Source organism: Monodon monoceros, unplaced genomic scaffold (assembly GCF_005190385.1).
Source record: "Monodon monoceros isolate NGI ecotype Baffin Bay Population unplaced genomic scaffold, NGI_Narwhal_1 Super_Scaffold_19, whole genome shotgun sequence".
Lineage (NCBI taxonomy): Eukaryota > Metazoa > Chordata > Mammalia > Artiodactyla > Monodontidae > Monodon > Monodon monoceros.
In genome coordinates, this window is record NW_021703775.1 from 47193062 (window position 1) to 47211561 (window position 18500).

The 18500-nt window shown below is 36.1% G+C and overlaps 1 protein-coding gene across 19 annotated transcripts in view; it reads left to right on the forward strand.

The window, feature by feature from the left end:
- The window catches only part of NRXN1 (neurexin 1), a 1121986-nt gene that overhangs the window by 782540 nt on the left and 320946 nt on the right, over positions 1-18500 (forward strand). For all 19 annotated transcript variants that reach the window (XM_029232577.1, XM_029232579.1, XM_029232585.1 and 16 more), the window contains one exon: positions 17610-17791. In XM_029232577.1, coding sequence (XP_029088410.1) covers positions 17610-17791 — 182 coding nt within the window. The remainder of the gene's footprint in view (positions 1-17609; positions 17792-18500) is intronic.

Genomic DNA, 18500 nt, shown 5'->3' on the forward strand with positions numbered 1-18500 from the left:
AAATGGAGAGAATGATCAAGACAACAGAAACTTCTTAAAGGAGAAAATTAAGTAGTCCCAAATAACTCAAGACAATGTAATGGGTTATTAGAATAACAGAATTTAGTCAAATTGACAGCTAGTTCCTTCTCAGAAAACAAAACCTTCCCTTTTTCTTCGGGCTTTTTTTTTTAAATGCCTCCTAGGATCTGATATGCATAATTGCATTGATAGCATCTAAACAATAGTTACAAAATTATCTTGCATTAAAAGCCCATGTAGTCAACCAACTATTATTTTAATGCTAAATATGTTTAATGGGTAACCTTGTTTGGTACATGGGCTGTGAACCTAGTAGCATCATTTGTCTCAGTAGATCATTGAATTTTCAGAAAGCTCTCTCTATTATGTTTAATTCTTGCAAATTGCTTGCCAATTTAATATGAGCTGCATCTAAACAGTAAGTAATTGCTTATGATAATGAGTGCAAACTAATTTGCTAGAATATGTTAATATTCACAAAGCACTTTTATACTGCTTGTTCCAAAAATACTGCTCTCTTGGTTAAATGCAGCTTTTAGATGGCATTATTGTTACACATCTGACTAAAATCATCACTTCAGTAGCATCTACCCAAAAGTCATATGACAGTCACTTCAATATACCAAAGAAGGAACAGAAAGTCATGTCATCCTTTGATTAATGATTTAGAATATTCGAGGAAAAAATAATCGCACTGTCAATAATTAATTCTAATTAGTGATTAATAGTAGTAAGCAGACTATACTGAATTAGAAATGGCCTCTTTTCCCCACAAGAGTCATTAAATTTAATTTAAAGGACTTTAAAGACAGATGGCATGGCAGTCTTCATTTGAATACAATAATCAATTGAAAATAAATTAAAATTTTAAGGATGAAGCTAGATATGGGTGTTTTTGAGTTTGAAGCCTACTTTATCCCTTAATAGTGCCCTACCCTCTTTGTCTTATAGGTCTTTCTCAACGTTTTTCAGGGATGCTGTTTGAAGACTCTAGAGCTCAAAGACTTATATTTCAAACCTGAGGGTCTTTTGAGCTTGGGGACCTGAGCATTCAAGGATCTGAGGTGCAGATTGGAACCACCTTGTAATTTTAGTCTAGGAAGACTAATATAAAAGAAGAAAAATTTGGCACTTCCCTGCCCTGGGGCTGATTTGGCACTTTAATCCACCCTCTAATGTTTCAGTCATTTCAACTTCAAAAATTACTCTCACACATAGTTGTATCATGAGTGGTGAAATAGAAGGATCTCTGTAGAGAACCTTTTTTTTTTTTGTTGCTTCTCCATCACTTTCAAATTTTATTTACTTTGTTGAATTCCATTGGCTAAGTATCTTCATGAGTTATAAAACTTCCATCTTTGGATTTTAAATCGTTCAAATACCAAAAATTGCTTATCAAAGTAAGTTGTCTAATTTCCCAATTTTTTGCTTCTTGTCACTTTTATTTTGAAAATAGGTGGATTGATACCTCTCAGAACTGGCTGATATTTATTCTTGTCATCTTCATAAGCTGTTTCAAAGATTCTGAGATGAAGAATGAATAAACAAACCAAATTTTATATGCGTTATTTTAATTTAGGTCGCTGTAACTTAGTTTTTCTACTAAGCATAGACTAATACTTAAGAAATGAGAAATAGTTTCATTCTTGATAAAGATGGAATGAAAAGATTCATGATAAATAGCAGATAACACCAAGATACTTCTTACTAAATATAATTTATCTCTTATGACAGTAATATCACATTTTTATACATTTGTGAAGTTATGTGACTCTTTGTTAAAGGAAATTTGCATTTCATAGAATTATGAGTATTCCGAACTACTAGAACTGATCTAATCTCTTTTAACACTGACCTTGAACAGTCCTAATTTCCACTATATTATTTGTACTCTGTATTTATCTAGAGATTTAGTTCAGGAGACAAAGAGATAGGAAATAATAGTGCCTAAAAATGCATCTTTTTAAAAAAAGGTAATGTCATTAATATAAGTGGATCTACTCCTCTTTCTGGAACCTGTTTTGTGCTTCTGTGACTTTTCTCATGAAAATCCAGCCCACAGAAATACATTTGCTCTTATTTTTCCAGAACCATATTAAATTTTATCTTCTCTGAAAATAATTTGGGGGTATTTCAGGAGACCAAATGAATTCTCCAGTTTGGCTGTTATAGAGGGTTGGTTTGTATGGAGGATGTCCAAAGTTAGTTTGGTTTTAGTTTGTAAAATAAATTTAAATTAGGGAGGGGCAGGAAGGTATGGAATCAGTAAGGATGAGTATTTATTACATTTAAGATTGAAGGTGATGCAATCTGAACAATGACTGTAAGAATGGAAATACAAAAGAAAAATTCAAGAAATCACACCTGATTGAATGGGTAGTTGTAGCTGGATTCTAGAGCTATAACGTATACCTTTGTGTCATTTCCAGCGTCTAGCATGGTGCTTTCTACATAACAAATGCTTAATTATTTTTTGTATGGATGTTTTTATTCTTGAATTATACTGTTGTATTGCTTTTGCATTCTCTTTCTCCACAGCATCCTTCTGCTATTGTCTCAGCATTGTGTTTTGTTTGTTTTTGTCAAAAATTCCAACTCCTTATTTTGAGCTAGGGTCTTTCCCTACCACCTCACTAAACCATCTGGCTAAGCAACTCCTAAAATAATCTCACATAGGTTTTTTTTATGTTACATACATTAAAAGAGATATGAATTTTTCCTCCATAATGCCCACTATTCCCTCTCTTTTGACTTATCTTTTTCATCACAACTACAGTGTATACTAATTACTACACATGCAAACATCACATTGCATCTAGCTGTCATGTCTCCTTAGTCCCCTCCAGTTTGGGACTATTCCTCAGTCTTTTTCTGTTTTTATTAACCTTGACTTTTTAAAAGAACGCTGCCAGTTATTTTGTAGAATGTCCCTCAGTTGGAGTTCCTTGGATGTTTTCTTATGATTCAGGCTATGCATTTTTGGCAAAATAATATAGAAATGATGCTGTGCCCTTCTCAGTACATCATATTTGGAGGACCTGAATTCCATGTCTCCTTACTGGTGGTATTAATCTTGATCACTTGGTTACGGTGCTATCTCTTGGGTTTTTCTGATGATTAATAAATTCTTAAAGCCTAAGGACTAGCAGGTTATATCCATGTCTTCCCTGTAAAATATGGAGAACTTTGGGCTATGTTATTCGAGAAAATTGTGGGATTTGATACTGACTCAAAAAGAGTTATCAGTACCTGGTTGAAGAGTCTCATGACTGTTCATCACAGTTGTGCCTTACACAGACATATAATGAAATTGGAGAATGGTAATTTAGGCAATCTATCCTCTTATCTGAGTTTCTGTATTTGACTAGTAAAATTATTCGGATTACGTAGAAATGGATATAGGCATGGAATTTGTTGTACTCATCTGAGAATCAGGAACCTTTAGTTATTTATCATTGTATCACTAGTCCTGACTTAGTTCAAGCATAAACCAATGCTCTTATTAATGATTAATAAATTAATAAATGAATAAAAGCACCTAAGTCTGATGAGAATAATAAGAATTAAAGCAAAACCCCTTTCTTCAGGAAACATACTTCTAAAGATGGAAATTTCAATAAAAGACAACTCTGACAGTTTATATAATATTTTGCAAGTTAAAAACAAGTTCTGTAGATGATAAAGGGAGGGAATTCACCTTGGCTGGAATGATAGTGGGAAGCAGGACTGAAAAGAAAACCAGGTGCAGCAGAGAAGCATAAATTGGCAAAAGTAAAGTCACTTCAGGACAAGAATGTGTATTCCACCACGTGTGCAGGCCTAGGTGATAGAGTTAGAGCTTAGTTTGAAATGACTTCTGAATCAGAAACTTGTATTCTCTCCAGTTTTGGTCCAAAATTTACTAGTAAATAGTTCTAATTGGGGCCTAGTCAGTTGGAAAATGACTTAAATATAGCAGATAGACAGGGAGATGGTAAATGAGAGGAACTAAGATTAGAAAACAAACAAAGGCAAAACTTCTAGTTTTAGCCTAAAATTAATTTGAATTTTATTGTTTATCTGGTGGCCTCAGAATAGTTCAAAATAACCACGTGCAGTTTTTTTTAAACAAATTTTTTTATTTAATTAATTTTTGGCTGTGCTGGGTCTTCGTTGCTACACGCGGGCTTTCTCTAGTTGCAGCAAGCGGGGGCTACTCTTCATTGCGGTGCGCTGGCTTCTCATCGTGGAGGCTTCTCTTGTTGCAGAGCACTGGCTCTAGGCGCGCCAGCTTCAGTAGTTGTGGCACGCAGGCTCAGTAGTTGTAGCTCGGGGGCTCTAGAGCACAGGCTCAGTCGTTGTGGCGCATGGGCTTAGTAGCTCTGCAGCATGTGGGATCTTCCCAGACCAGGGCTCGAACCCATGTCCCCTGCATTGGCAGGCGGATTCTTAACCACTGCACCACCAGGGAAGCCCCCACATGCAGTTTTGTGTTCAGGATTGAATTCCACTACTAAAGGCAGGAAATGATGTCACTGCCAAAAAGTTATAAGGCCTTTGTGATGTGGAATAAAAGTGATTATGGTATTAATAATCAAAATTTGGCTTCTGCATCTCTGTTCAGCAATTTGGAAGCCTCTGAACAAGCTGAAGACTGAGATGGCTTCTGAGGCAGGGTGCTTGCAGAAAAGCTTTGCAAAAGCCCCACCCCTCTGAAAGATTCAGGCTAGACTCTGAAAATGTCAGAATGTGAACGAATCATTTCTGCTAAGTGCCATTTCAGAAACTTTGAGTCTCCCGAAACCAGACCAAGGAAACATCATTAGAAAAACCACTAGAGATGATTGAAATGAGACCTTGATTTGTGAATTTTAGCTTATTTTTCTAAACAAGAAGCAGTCATTTGATCTTAGCTCTTCATTGTACAGTGGAAAATCACTAGGAATAGGGTTGGGTGCAGCCCCCAACCATCTGTGTGACATTGAGGAACCACTTGATTCTTCTGGGCCTCCATTTTGTCATTTTTAAAAGGAAAGCTTCCCTTAGTGTTCTCCAAGAGCATTTCAGCATTAAGTCTATGTTTATGTCAGTTGTTTTTAACTTAAGAACTTTTTTTTTTTCTTTTGCGGTACGCGGGCCTCTCAGTGTTGTGGCCTCTCCTGCATCGGCAGGCGGACTTTCAACCACTGCGCCACCAGGGAAGCCCTTAAGAACTTTTTTACACCATAATTCTAGTAAATTCTCGATAAAAACCGTTTTAACAATTAAGTTATGAAAAAAGTAAATTAAAGGCCATCACTAGGCAATTGCAACCCTTACTTACTAGATACTAATTTAAAGAATTTATTAGGAACTTACACAGCTTATATGTTCTTTAAAATAAGATTTTTCATAAAGTACCAGAAGGTATGATTTCTTATCTCTCCATCCCTGCTGCCTATAGCCCTAATGCAAATTGATTACTGAATTACTTGCCGGAGACTTTTTAATAAAATTCACTTACTGCTTGAGGGAGTCTAGTTTCAGAAGGGAAGACATAAGCATTTGATGTTCTTGGGGTTATTGGTTGTGGGATTGCTTTGCTTGGTTTTATTTTTAACTCTAGATCATTTGGCTATATTGATGAATTATTTTCTAATCTGATTGGCAGAAGGTCTACCATTTACTTGTTTTTCTTCTCAGCCAGATAACTTAGATTCCAAGAGCTTTTTTAAAGGTTCCAAGACTTTGAATTTGATCTTGGAACAAGCTTGTCTCACTGGGCAGCTCAAACTATTGAACTCAATTCTTCCTGGAGGGAGTATTTTCTAACTAACATGTTTAGAGAGGGAAATAATGAGTAGTTTTTCAAAGAAAGTATATTGCAAAGAAACCACTAAGTGAAGTATTACTTCTTGCATAGATTTACTAAGATATTATTCACTGAAAATTATCTCAAAATATTTAAACACTTATATGACTTTGATCTGAAAAGATAACATAGATATAATTGTTCTTGCTTATCATTTTTTCTGTTCTTTTTTTTTTTTTTTGCGGTACGCGGGCCTCTCACCGCTGTGGCCTCTCCCGTTGTGGAGCACAGGCTCCGGACGCGCAGGCTCAGCGGCCATGGCTCACGGGCCCAGCCGCTCCGCGGCATGTGGGATCTTCCCGGACTGGGGCACGAACCCGTGTCCCCTGCATCGGCAGGCGGACTCTCAACCACTGCGCCCCCAGGGAAGCCCTCTGTTCTTTTTATGTTACCATTAATCGGTGCCTTTAAAATCGTCATCTTTTCAAAGATTTTTTTAAAAAATCCAAAATAGATGGTGACACGGCTGAATACCATTTATCTGATGTCTCTCATAAACCCATCTTGCCATGATATTTATCATCTTTAATCCACAGATCCTATCTGTTTGGGAAAAAGGGTTGTGTGTTTCCAGTTTTATATTCCTAGTTCCTTTCACATATTAGACAACCAGGAGATAGGTCAACTTAGGAATGTTTCTTATTTCAATTAATTTCCTTATAAGACAGAAAAAGAGAATGACTTATCCAAATGACTACAATTGACATCAGTGATTAATTACATAAAATCTCAACTTTGTACAATACCAGTGGACATCATTCTTTTCTCATTTATGTGAATACTGCCTTTTTGACAGTCTGTGCAGCTATTTGTGACATCCCTGAACAAATGTCTAGAGTATGGAAACAGTAGGTCAGCCATGAATCTACTTGAGAATTACTTTGGTTATTAAAGAAGAGCACACTTGTTTCCCGAAGATTGAATACTTTTTTCCATGTAGCATATTCTTTCCATAAATGTCAAAATATGGAAATGTCAAATACCAAAATGAAAAATATACATGATACATTTATACATATATTATTCCTGCCAAGATCTCTGGAATATAGAATTTTTATTACCGAAAATATAGAGTATAGAAAAATTCATAATATTTATTTAAAAAGGCTTTTATTAGAGAAAAGTTTTGGGCCAATAGGCAAAGGGAAAATTTCCCTACTTTGTCATTGAAGTGCACGGTTACTATTGAAATTATCTTTAAGAGAAATGATTGCTAATTTTATAGGAATCATGATAGTTTTGTTGCTATTCCATTTTCTTGAGTTTCATCTTGATTAGCATTTCTTGGTGAATAAGCACACACCATTTTTCCTTTTAAAATGCTGTATTGACTGGACCAGAGGTAAATCTCATATGGGCTGGCTTAGTGGAGATGACTCCTCTGCTTTCATGATTCCCAGGTCTACTGTGGAGTCTGAGTGGTTCAGACTTGTTTGATCCCATTGAAAGTTTTGGAGATATTAGTTTTTAATGCCTAGTGAGTCCTCATGGACCCTGAGAGTCTTACTTCTGATTCACACAGGGTTCAAGAATCTGTGAAAAAACTTGAACCAAGTCATGATGAGGTGTTTTGTTTTTTTTTTTTTTTGCAGTACGCGGGCCTCTCATTGTTGCGGCCTCTCCCGTTGCGGAGCACAGGCTCCGGACGCGCAGGCCCAGTGGCCATGGCTCACGGGCCCAGCCGCTCTGCGGCATGTGGGATTTTCCGGGACCGGGGCACGAACCCGTGTCCCCTGCATCGGCAGGCGGACTCTCAACCACTGCGCCACCAGGGAAGCCTGCTCCTTCTATCTTGAATGTCATCATGAGCTACTTACTTTCTTAAGGCTTTCATTCTTTGGGAATTACCTAAACTCTTCTTGACTTTCTTTTCTTTGGTCTGATCCAGTCTGTGGAGCCAGAATCTAATCCATTTCAGTGACAGGCCATGTTTCTTTTATTTCTCAAAGATGTATGGGTAAAAACTCTCTTTCTCCAAGATGTATGGGTAAAAACCTTGTCTTATTTTCTAGTCTCTTTAGCTAGGTGTAATGCTCTTGTCATTTCTACCAAGTTTGCATCGTCCATCAGGAGTCGCAAGTTGTGATATACAGTCTTTATTTTCCTTTCTTTCCTAGCATTTTTTCACCCTTAGATCTGTAGCATCGAGGGCTCTCTTATTCTCAATATAAGTAATTGGTGTTATTACTTTTAGATTTCGAGTTGATTACATATTATAGGTAGGAACTCCTATTACTCTGATTCCATTGATCTCTCCTAATATAATGCCACCTTTCCTGAATTTTTATTGCTCTTATATGAAATTTTAGGAATTAAGAATCTATAGCGCCCACGAAATAATTCTTTGTGATCTTACAAAGAATTTACAGCAACGTAGATAGACAATGAACTCTTAGTGCTTTAGAATACAAGTAAGAGTGTTCAGATTTATTAGTTTGTTTTACTAGTTTTAGACCTAAAACTTTTTTTTTCATACAGGGTGGCCTTCTTATTGTTTTTGCTTTTTGTGAACTTTACTAAGAAGAATGCCTCCATATAGGTAGAAATTATTCAGGAAATTGAAATTTAGCAACTGCCTCTTGACAAGGTTGTAGGAGAAATAAAAGTTCCCCTTGTTTATAAATATTTTACTTTAAATTTCCATCTGACTGCCTGGCACAGTTTCAGTGGAAAAAAGTGTTATATCCCTGTTGCATTTAATAGAGTCATAATGGCCTAAATATTTCATGTTGGCTACATGATGACACTGGAAGAATTATAGGCTTTCAGAAAAGGACCTTTTATTCATATACTTATGTTGTGAGTTAGAAGCTAATCTGTTTGGAAGTGAATTATATTATTGTTTCATGTACCAAGGATTCGGAGCAACCAATAATCAAGCAGACCTGTACATGCTGATTGTTTTTTGTTTTCAAAAAGGTTCAACCCATTTGAGGGAATAGATTAGCTTTTGCAGAAACAAGTATGGCTTAAGTAGACAGCTTTAGGGAAAAGATGGTAGGCAAGAAAAAGAATGAGGGGAGCGAGCCCTTTATGTAAATAGATATTAAGTAAAAATCTAAAAATACGTTTATTATAACATCACAGGCAGTTCAAACATTAGAAGTAAGAGCCCATGTATAATATTTACGGACATTTACTGCAGTGTAAAGAATGTTGACACTGCTAAATTTGCATCTGATGAAGCCAGCTTTGTTAATGAGTTTGGAGGAAGTAATATAGACTTGATGCACAACTTAAATGTAAAGACTGCTGAAAACCACTTTAAGTTTGAGTCATCCATACATTTAGTGATGTTGGATGTCAAGATTAATTTGCAATAAATCCATTAATAGTCATGTCACTGATGTGTTAGTGCTTGCCATATAGAAACATGCATAAATAATAAAGCTGCCACATTCCTCCACATTCCTTTCCATGCTGATAAAATGCTTGGACCTGTGATTAAGATGTACTGTTGCTGCACATTGAATTCACTTATATAATAAAGTAAAACATGTTTCCATAAAAATAAAATTTAAAGAATGAAGCTAGATGACAGATCATCTTGTGTCGACTTACCCCTTTATTTAACAAAGTGAATTTTTTGTATCATGTTATAAATCTTACCATACTAGATGTTTTATGGCAACAAACTAATAATCTTTTTCTCATGAAAGCTCCCACGTGATGCAATTTAATATCCTTCCCGGGCTTCCCTGGTGGCGCAGTTAAGAATCCGCCTGCCAGTGCAGGGCACAAGGGTTCCAGCCCTGGTCCGGGAAGTTCCCACACGCCGCGGAGCAACGAAGCCCATGTGCCACAACTACTGAGCCTGCGCTCTAGAACCCACGAGCCACAACTACGGACGCCCGCGTGCCTAGAGCCCATACTCCGCAGCAAGAGAAGCCACCGCAATGAGAAGCCCATGCACCGCAAAGAAGAGTAGCCACCGCTCGCCGCAACAGGAGAAAGCACGCACACAGCAAGGAAGAGCCAACGCAGCCAAAAATAAATTAATTTAAAAAAAATCCTTCCCAATGTCAACTATTAGTGAATGTAAATAATGATAGAATGGGTTTATGTGACAAAAGTGCTAATCCAAGGAATGAAATACTGAAAAGATTAATAAAAATCGGGATGTAGGAAAGCCATTTCTTAAAAGGCATTTGGTTTGAACACAACTTTGAAATGAATCAAAATTTTCTAAAGGCTCTTATATTAAAATAAAACAACAATGTTGCAATGTTATTTTATGTTGTTAACACACACATACACACATCATCCATTCTCTTTAAAATGTATTAGGTTGGCCAAAAAGTTCGTTTTTCCGTAGTATAGCTCCAAATTTATGTATGTGTACTTAGATATAACATACATGCAAAAAGTATATAAATTATAAGTATACAGCTAGATAAATTTTCACAACATGAGCACAGCCATATAACTCCCACCCAGATTAAAAAGAGTGTGTTACCAGTATCCAGAAGCCCCCCACTATGTTCCCTCCCAGGCATTATTCCTTCCTCTTGGAAAAGAACATCAGGGTGGGAGGGAGGAATGGGGAGTGACTGCCTAACAGGTACTGCTTGAAGTTCTGGAACTAGAGAGAGGTAGTGGTTACCCAAATTTGTGAACATATTGCATGCCACTGAATTGTACACTTTAAAATGGTTAAAATGATAATTTTTATGTTATGGGTATTTTCCCACAATTAAAAAAAATAATGACCAAAATAAACACTATGCTGACTTCTAACAGCACAGATCAACTTTGCCTGCTGAATTTTATATAAGTGGAATCATAATCTTCGTTTTTAAATTTATTTTATTGAAGTGTAGTTGATTTACAATGTTGTGTTAATTTCTTCTGTACAGCAAAGTGATTCAGTTATATATACATATGCATTCTTTTCCATATTCTTTTCCATTATGGTTTATCACACAATATTGAATATAGTTACTGTGCTATATAGTAGGACCCTGTTGCTAATTGTAATGACACATTTGAAGAAAGAATAACAAATTATAGTTTCCCCTTTTTAAAAAAATTTTTTATTTATTTATTTTTTAACATCTTTATTGGAGTATAATTGCTTTACATTGTTGTGTTAGTTTCTGCTGTATAACAAAGTGAATCAGCTATACATATACATTATCCCTGTATCTCCTCCCTCTTGCGTCTCCCTCCCACCCTCCCTATCCCACCCCCCTAGGTGGTCACAAAGCACCGAGCTGATCTCCCTGCGCTATGCAGCAGCTTCCCACTAGCTATCTGTTTACATTTGGTAGTGTATATATGTCCATGCCACTCTGTCACTTCTTCCCACCTTACCCTTCCCCCTCCCCGTGTCCTCAAGTCCATTCTCCACGTCTGTGTCTTTATTCCTGTCCTGCCCCTAGGTTCTTCAGAACCATTTTTATTTTTTTTAGATTCCATATATATGTGTTAGCATACAGTATTTGTTTTTCTCTTTCTGACTTACTTCACTCTGTATGACAGACTCCAGGTCCATCCACCTCACTACAAATAACTCAGTTTCATTTCTTTCTATGGCTGAGTAATATTCCATTGTATATATGTGCCACATCTTCTTTATCCATTCATCTGTCGATGGACACTTACATTGCTTCCATGTCCTGGCTATTGTAAACAGTGCTGCAGTAAACATTGTGGTACATGTCTCTTTTTGAATTATGGTTTTCTCAGGGTATATGCCCAGTAGTGGGATTGCTGGGTCATATAGTAGTTCTATTTTTAGTTTTTTAAGCAACCTCCAAACTGTTCTCCATAGTGGCTGTATTAATTTACATTCCCACCAACAGTGCAACAGGGTTCCCTTTTCTCCCCAGCATTTATTGTTTGTAGATTTTTTGATGATGGCCTTTCTGACCTGTGTGAGGTGATACCTCACTGTAGTTTTGATTTGCATTTCTCTAATGATTAGTGATGTTGAGCATCCTTTCATGTGTTTGTTGGCAATCTGTATATCTTCTTTGGAGAAATGCCTCTTTAGGTCTTCTGCCCATTTTTGGATTGGGTTGTTTGTTTTTTGGTTATTGAGCTACATGAGCTGCTTGTATATTTTGGAGATTAATCCTTTGTCCGTTGCTTCCTTTGCAAATATTTTCCCCCATTCTGAGGGTTGTCTTTTCATTTTGTTTATGGTTTCCTTTGCTGTGCAAAAGCTTTTAAGATTCATTAGGTCCCATTTGTTTATTTTTGTTTTTATTTCCATTTCCCTAAGAGGTGGGTCAAAAAGGATCTTGCTGTGATTTATGTCATGGAGTGTTCTGCCTATGCTTTCCTCTAAGAGTTTTACAGTGTCTGGCCTTACATTTAGGTCTTTAATCCATTTTGAGTTTATTTTTGTGTATGGTGTTAGGGAGTGTTCTAATTTCATTCTTTTACATGTAGCTGTCCAGTTTTCCCAGCACCACTTACTGAAGAGGCTGTCTTTTCTCTATTGTATATTTTTGGCTCCTTTATCAAAGATTAGATGACCCTGTGTGTGTGGGTTCATCTCTGGGCTCTCTATCCTGTTCCATAGATCTATATTTCTGTTTCTGTGCCAGTACCATATTGTCTTGATTACTGTAGCTTTGTAGTATAGTCTGAAGTCAGGGAGCCTGATTCCTCCAGTTCTGTTTTTCTTTCTCAAGATAGCTTTGGGTATTTGGTTTCTTTTGTGTTTCCATACAGATTGTGAAATTTTTTGTTCTAGTTCTGTGAAAAGTACCATTGGTGGTTTGATAGGGATTGCATTGAACCTGTAGATTGCTTTGGGTAGTATAGTCATTTTCCCAATGTTGATTCTTCCAATCCAGGAACACGGTATATCTCTCCGTCTATTTGTATCATCTTTAATTTCTTTCATCAGTGTCTTAAAGTTTTCTGCATACAGGTCTTTTGTCTCCTTAGGTAGGTTTACTCCTAGATAGTTTATTCTTTTTGTTGCAGTGGTAAATGGGAGTGTTTCCTTAATTTCTCTTTCAGAGTTTTCATCATTAATGTATAGGAATGCAAGAGATTTCTGTGCATTAATTTTGTGTCCTGCTACTTTACCAGATTCATTCATTAGCTCTAGTAGTTTTCTGGTAGCATCTTTAGGATTCTCTATGTATAGTATCATGTCATCTGCAAACAGTGACAGTTTTACTTGTTCTTTTCCAATTTGGAATCCTTTTATTTCTTTTTCTTCTCTGATTGCTGTGGCTAAAACTTTCAAAACTATGTTGAATAGTAGTGATGAGAGTGGGCAACCTTGTCTTGTCCCTGATCTTAGTGGAAATGGTTTCTGTTTTTCACCATTGAGAATGATGTTGGCTGTGGGTGTGTCGTATATGGCCTTTATTATGTTGAGGAAAGTTCCCTCCATGCCTACTTTCTGGAGAGTTTTTATCATAAATGGGTGTTGAATTTTGTTGAAAGCTTTTTCTGCATCTATTGAGATGATCATATGTTTTTTCTCCTTCACTTTGTTGAAATGGTGTATCATATCGATTGATTTGCATATACTGAAGAATCCCTGCCTTTCTGGGATAAACCCCACTTGATCATGGTGTATGATCCTTTTAATGTGCTGTTGGATTCTGTTTGCTAGTATTTTGTTGAGGATTTTTGCATCTATGTTCATCAGTGATATTGGCCTGTAGTTTTCTTTCTTTGTGACATCTTTATCTGGTTTTGGTATCAGGGTGATGGTGGCCTCGTAGAATGTGTTTGGGAGTGTTCCTCCCTCTGCTATATTTTGGAAGAGTTTCAGGAGAATAGGTGTTAGCTCTTCTCTAAATGTTTGATAGAATTTTCCTCTGAAGCCATCTGGTCTTGGCCTTTTGTTTGTTGTAAGATTTTTAATCACAGTTTCAATTTCATTTCTTGTGATTGGTCTGTTTATATTTTCTGTTTCTTCCTGGTTCAGTCTCAGAAGGTTGTGGAAATCACAATCTTTTTTTTTTTTTTTCCAACATCATGTTAGTGAGAATCAAGGGCATTGTTGAATGTAGTTGTAGTTCATTCATCTTCATTGCTATAGAGTATTCCATTGTATAAATATACCATTGTTTATCCATTCTACCACTGATAGATATTTGGGTTGTTTTCTATTTTGGACTATTAAAAATAATACCGCTATGAAAAAAAATGAAAAATAAAATGTATTGGGCACTTACCATATGCCAGGAATTAGTCTGAGGTGTTACTGTGTATGTTTCATTTAATCCTGACAGTATTAATATCCCCAAGGATATGAAACCCAAGGGTTAGAATAAATAGCACAATAGTCAGTGTCATGTAACTACAAAATGATACAGTTGGAATTTGAACCCTGGTCTGTTTGAGTCCAGAGCTCACATTCTTAATTATTTAGCTATTCTGCTGCAGTAAGTACATCATGTTCTTTGTTCAGAATGATGCACGTTAAATGAAGTAGATTTTGACACTTTAGTCATCTGATCTACTCCATTTTATTGTGGGAGTATTCTCATATTGTTAAGGTCACCAAAATAGAGTATATTGTAATTTTCTATCTCGATGGAAGGAGGGCTTTAAGAACATAGATTTTTAGAGTTTGATGCAAAATTATTTTTTTTTTAAAGCCAAGATGCTTACAGAGGTAGGTTAAGAGAGCTGTGTTGAGAGCTGGACATCTGATTCTCTCGCTTATTACAGAATTTTGCTGATGTGTACAATACAATGCTCTATTGTGCACACAACAAAAAAAGAAGACAGATTGATTTTCAGATATATCTGAAGAAAAAGGACACTAGGAATAATTGCATTGTTTGGCACATGGTGTTATGCTTGTTTTTGCCTGGTTTTGGCAAAACCTGAAGAATAAAGTCATTGTAAGGCAGACAGAGTAGGTACTGGCATGCTAGTTGCCAAGTCTTAACACTTATTGGAAAGGTTGAAATAGAGGTGAAATCAAATCTCGAGTAACAGTATTTGTATTGTGACATTTATCTTACTGAAAATATAAACCTCTAAATTATTATCCTCAGCAACAGGAAACTTGCATAGTTCCACAAGTTTGGGAAGTGTACCCTAAACTAAATGTTAATCAACATATATTAAATGTTCTGTCATTTCACATTTACATGTTATTTTTTAATTTTTTTTTAAAAGCATTGTGAGGTGAAAGGACAGTATATGATCATGAGGTGCAAATGTCACTTTATGGTTATGAGACATTCGAATATAACAGTTGGCCTTGATAAATTCAGACTGACATACCCAATTAACTTTTTCTTGACTGTCTTGTTATGATAACAGAGACATTTATGTAATAAAAAAAAAATACAGGAGTTGAATCTGGATACTGGATTTCCTATCAGCTCTTCCAAGTTTGCAACTTTAGTTAACACGTTAATCCTTCTGACTAAATTTCCTGAAATGTGATGTGGGAGTAATGCTTGCCCTACTTTCCATACAGAAGGAAATGTTAAAAATTATCATGTAATGTATGATATTGTTGTCTTACAACAACTACCTTACTCTGGTGATTCTGGAAAACATCTGAGTTCTTAGATGTGTTTTATATTGTTAAGTAGCATCTCTACTTGAATATTTTTCTTAATTCACATGAAATATATAGTCATTAGAGGACAAAGTTAATTAAAAGGAGAAAAATAAAATCAATCAAATACTAACACTCAGAGGTCACCACCACAACCTCCTTTTAAAGAAATCTTTACTTTTATATGTTCTTGTCCTATTTTTTATCAATGTAGGCTTTTCTGAAACATTCTATACTTAATTATTTGCAAAAATTACCAAGAGGAAGATTTACCAAATAGTGCTTGCTTGTTAATATTGTGGTGAACAAGCTTCTGATATTGTAGAACATAAATGGTTGTAGAAGGCTCTGGCATTTCTGATACACAAATATGTATATTCTGAATTTTCTTGCACACTGATTAGTACCTTTCAAATATAACTTACCTATTCTCTCATGAGAGAGAGAAACTGCTTTCATGCATTAGTATTCAAGAAAATGACTAACCTCTCTACCACTGCATTTTTAAGAAGATTCTGTTTTATCACTTTTATATCAATATTATCTTGACATGTTTCTTGGATCAAGTCTACAAACCAAGGCCTATTTAACCAGTCAGGCACATTAAGGATATTGCAGAGTTCTTTGGAGTTTCTCAAGGGCCTATGGAAATGTCTCAGAGAGAATAAAAAAAATGATTGGCCCCAAAATATAGAAAGAGAGAAAAAATTATATCATCAGCTATTTAACTAAATGTACATGAATGTGACATTGCCAACATCATTTACTTGGTAAATTTGGTTCATAGAAATTTAATGTGTAGATATCTTGAAAACATACTGCTGTACACTCAACTTTTACTTATAACCCTTGCTCTTGGTAGAAGCTATATTTCTGTACACACAAGATGCTTTGTGGCCTAAATTTTAATATTTTGTTTTATTGCTTTCCTTACCATGTTGGCACATAGTAGGTACACAATAAATATGTATTGGCATCCTTTGTCATTGGAAGGCTACACTCCTATGAGTTGTACCTTAAGGCCTGTTCCTGAGATAACTAAATAAATATTTCTCTGGTCCCCGTTTATGGAGGAAGATTCATTCTCCTTTATATACATCTTTGCACGTCTCTTCCAAATATTCTTACTCAAAGAATTAATCTTATTGCATTAAATGAGGTAGATGCCAGTGGTGCAATGAAATAGGACTTTAACACATTGGATGCTTAGGAAATTTGTTTGAAACAAAACTCTTTTTAGAGCAAGATAGATAATTTACTGACATCACCATCATAAAGTAAAATTTGAACATTTACCAAATGAGGCTATGATGTTATTCTTATTGCTGTAAGACTAGCATTTGCTTTGGGAAAAAAATGGGTCTTTTTATGGAGCTGGATAGTTTGACAACTAGTAGATGTTGCCTGTTAAATAAGACCTGACTTCTATAGATGGGATCTATTATCTGTATTTTCTTGACATGACTGTTGGGTCTTATGGCTGTTCATCCATTAGTTACGGTCTGTCATATGTGAATGGGCCCTGTCCCCATAAAAGTTGATTCATAGCATACTTCTTGCACTTTCCTTCCCTGTGCTGTATGACCCTGTCACATCTACATGCAGCTCTCGTTTCAAAAACAAGTTGATATATGTTTCTGCTCCTTTTGAAGCATCCAAAGTCAATGTTTCCTACTAAACATTTTTTTTTTTTGGGGGGGGTACGCGGGCCTCTCACTGTTGTGGCCTCTCCCGCTGCGGAGCACAGGCTCCAGACGCGCAGGCTCAGCAGCCATGGCTCACAGGCCCAGCGCTCCGCGGCATGTGGGATCTTCCCGGACCGGGGCACAAACCTGTGTCCCCTGCATCGGCAGGCGGACTCTTAACCACTGTGCCACCACGGAAGCCCTAAACTATTTTTTTAAACTGGAAGAAAGAAATAAAGCCCCATTACATTGCATGCTTGTCCAACTCAGTGGAAAAAGCAGTAATCTCCCGTTTGTTCTGAAACACCTGCTGGTTGATTTAATGAGTGTATTAAAAATGGAGCTGCCTTGATATTTCTTTTTTAAAAAAACTCTGTTCTCTTTCTTGAGCATGTTTGATTAAAATCTTTTATTTGCTTCGCCATAGGTTTTTGTTTTTGTTCTTGTTATTTTATTTTATTTATTTATGACTCCCATGGTGTAACTTTAATACTTTACTGATATGTCAACATAACAAACATAGGAAAGTGTGCCCTTGATGTATTTGGACTAATTGGTTTTGGTTTTTGTTTTCCAGCTGGGACAACGTATATCTTTAGCAAAGGTGGTGGACAAATCACGTATAAGTGGCCTCCTAATGACCGGCCAAGTACACGAGCAGACAGACTGGCCATAGGGTTTAGCACTGTTCAGAAAGAAGCTGTATTGGTGCGAGTGGACAGTTCTTCTGGCCTGGGAGACTACCTAGAGCTGCATATAGTAAGTACTTCTAAAATAAGATTCAGCTTTTAGCTTTTACTGTTAGGTTTTTGTAAATAATGTATAATTCTGCTTTTTGAACGTTTCCCCCAGCAAAAAATATACAGAAAATATAAATATACTCTAGAGGTAATAAGACCTTATAGCTATTACCGTTGTTAAAAATGTTCTTGACAATAGATTTTTTTTCTTTTTAAGTGTGAATTCCTCTCAATTCTCTGTTCACAAACAATTATTCTTGGTGTGTTTTTAGTGACTTTAGGCAGTCTTGCCAAATTAATAAAAAACATTGTGGTCCAGTAGATACTATTCCATCTGGCTGGAAGCAGTAGGTTGTAATAGCAGATCTGACAGCAGATCTGGATCCATTGTCCTTATTTCTTTTCTCACCTGAGAAAAGAATTGTCTAAAGTCACATGCAATGGACAGGAGAAAAGGAATCTTTAAAGGTATTTGGGGATATGAAAGAAAGAGACAAAAAGATTACTTCTATGCCATCTTATACTCATTTTGATACATACACGTCAAGAAAATACAATGGACTCTTGCCATTTATATCCTGGGACCATGCCTTTTTCTCTAAGTTCTAAGCCTCCCACAAGAATTTAGTTAGCTTTTAGTGAATGTCAAATAATAATTCATGAATGAAAAGCTTTCTTTACCTTTTAAAGTTGTCATAACTGACTATAGCTTGGGGACTCTTCCTTAT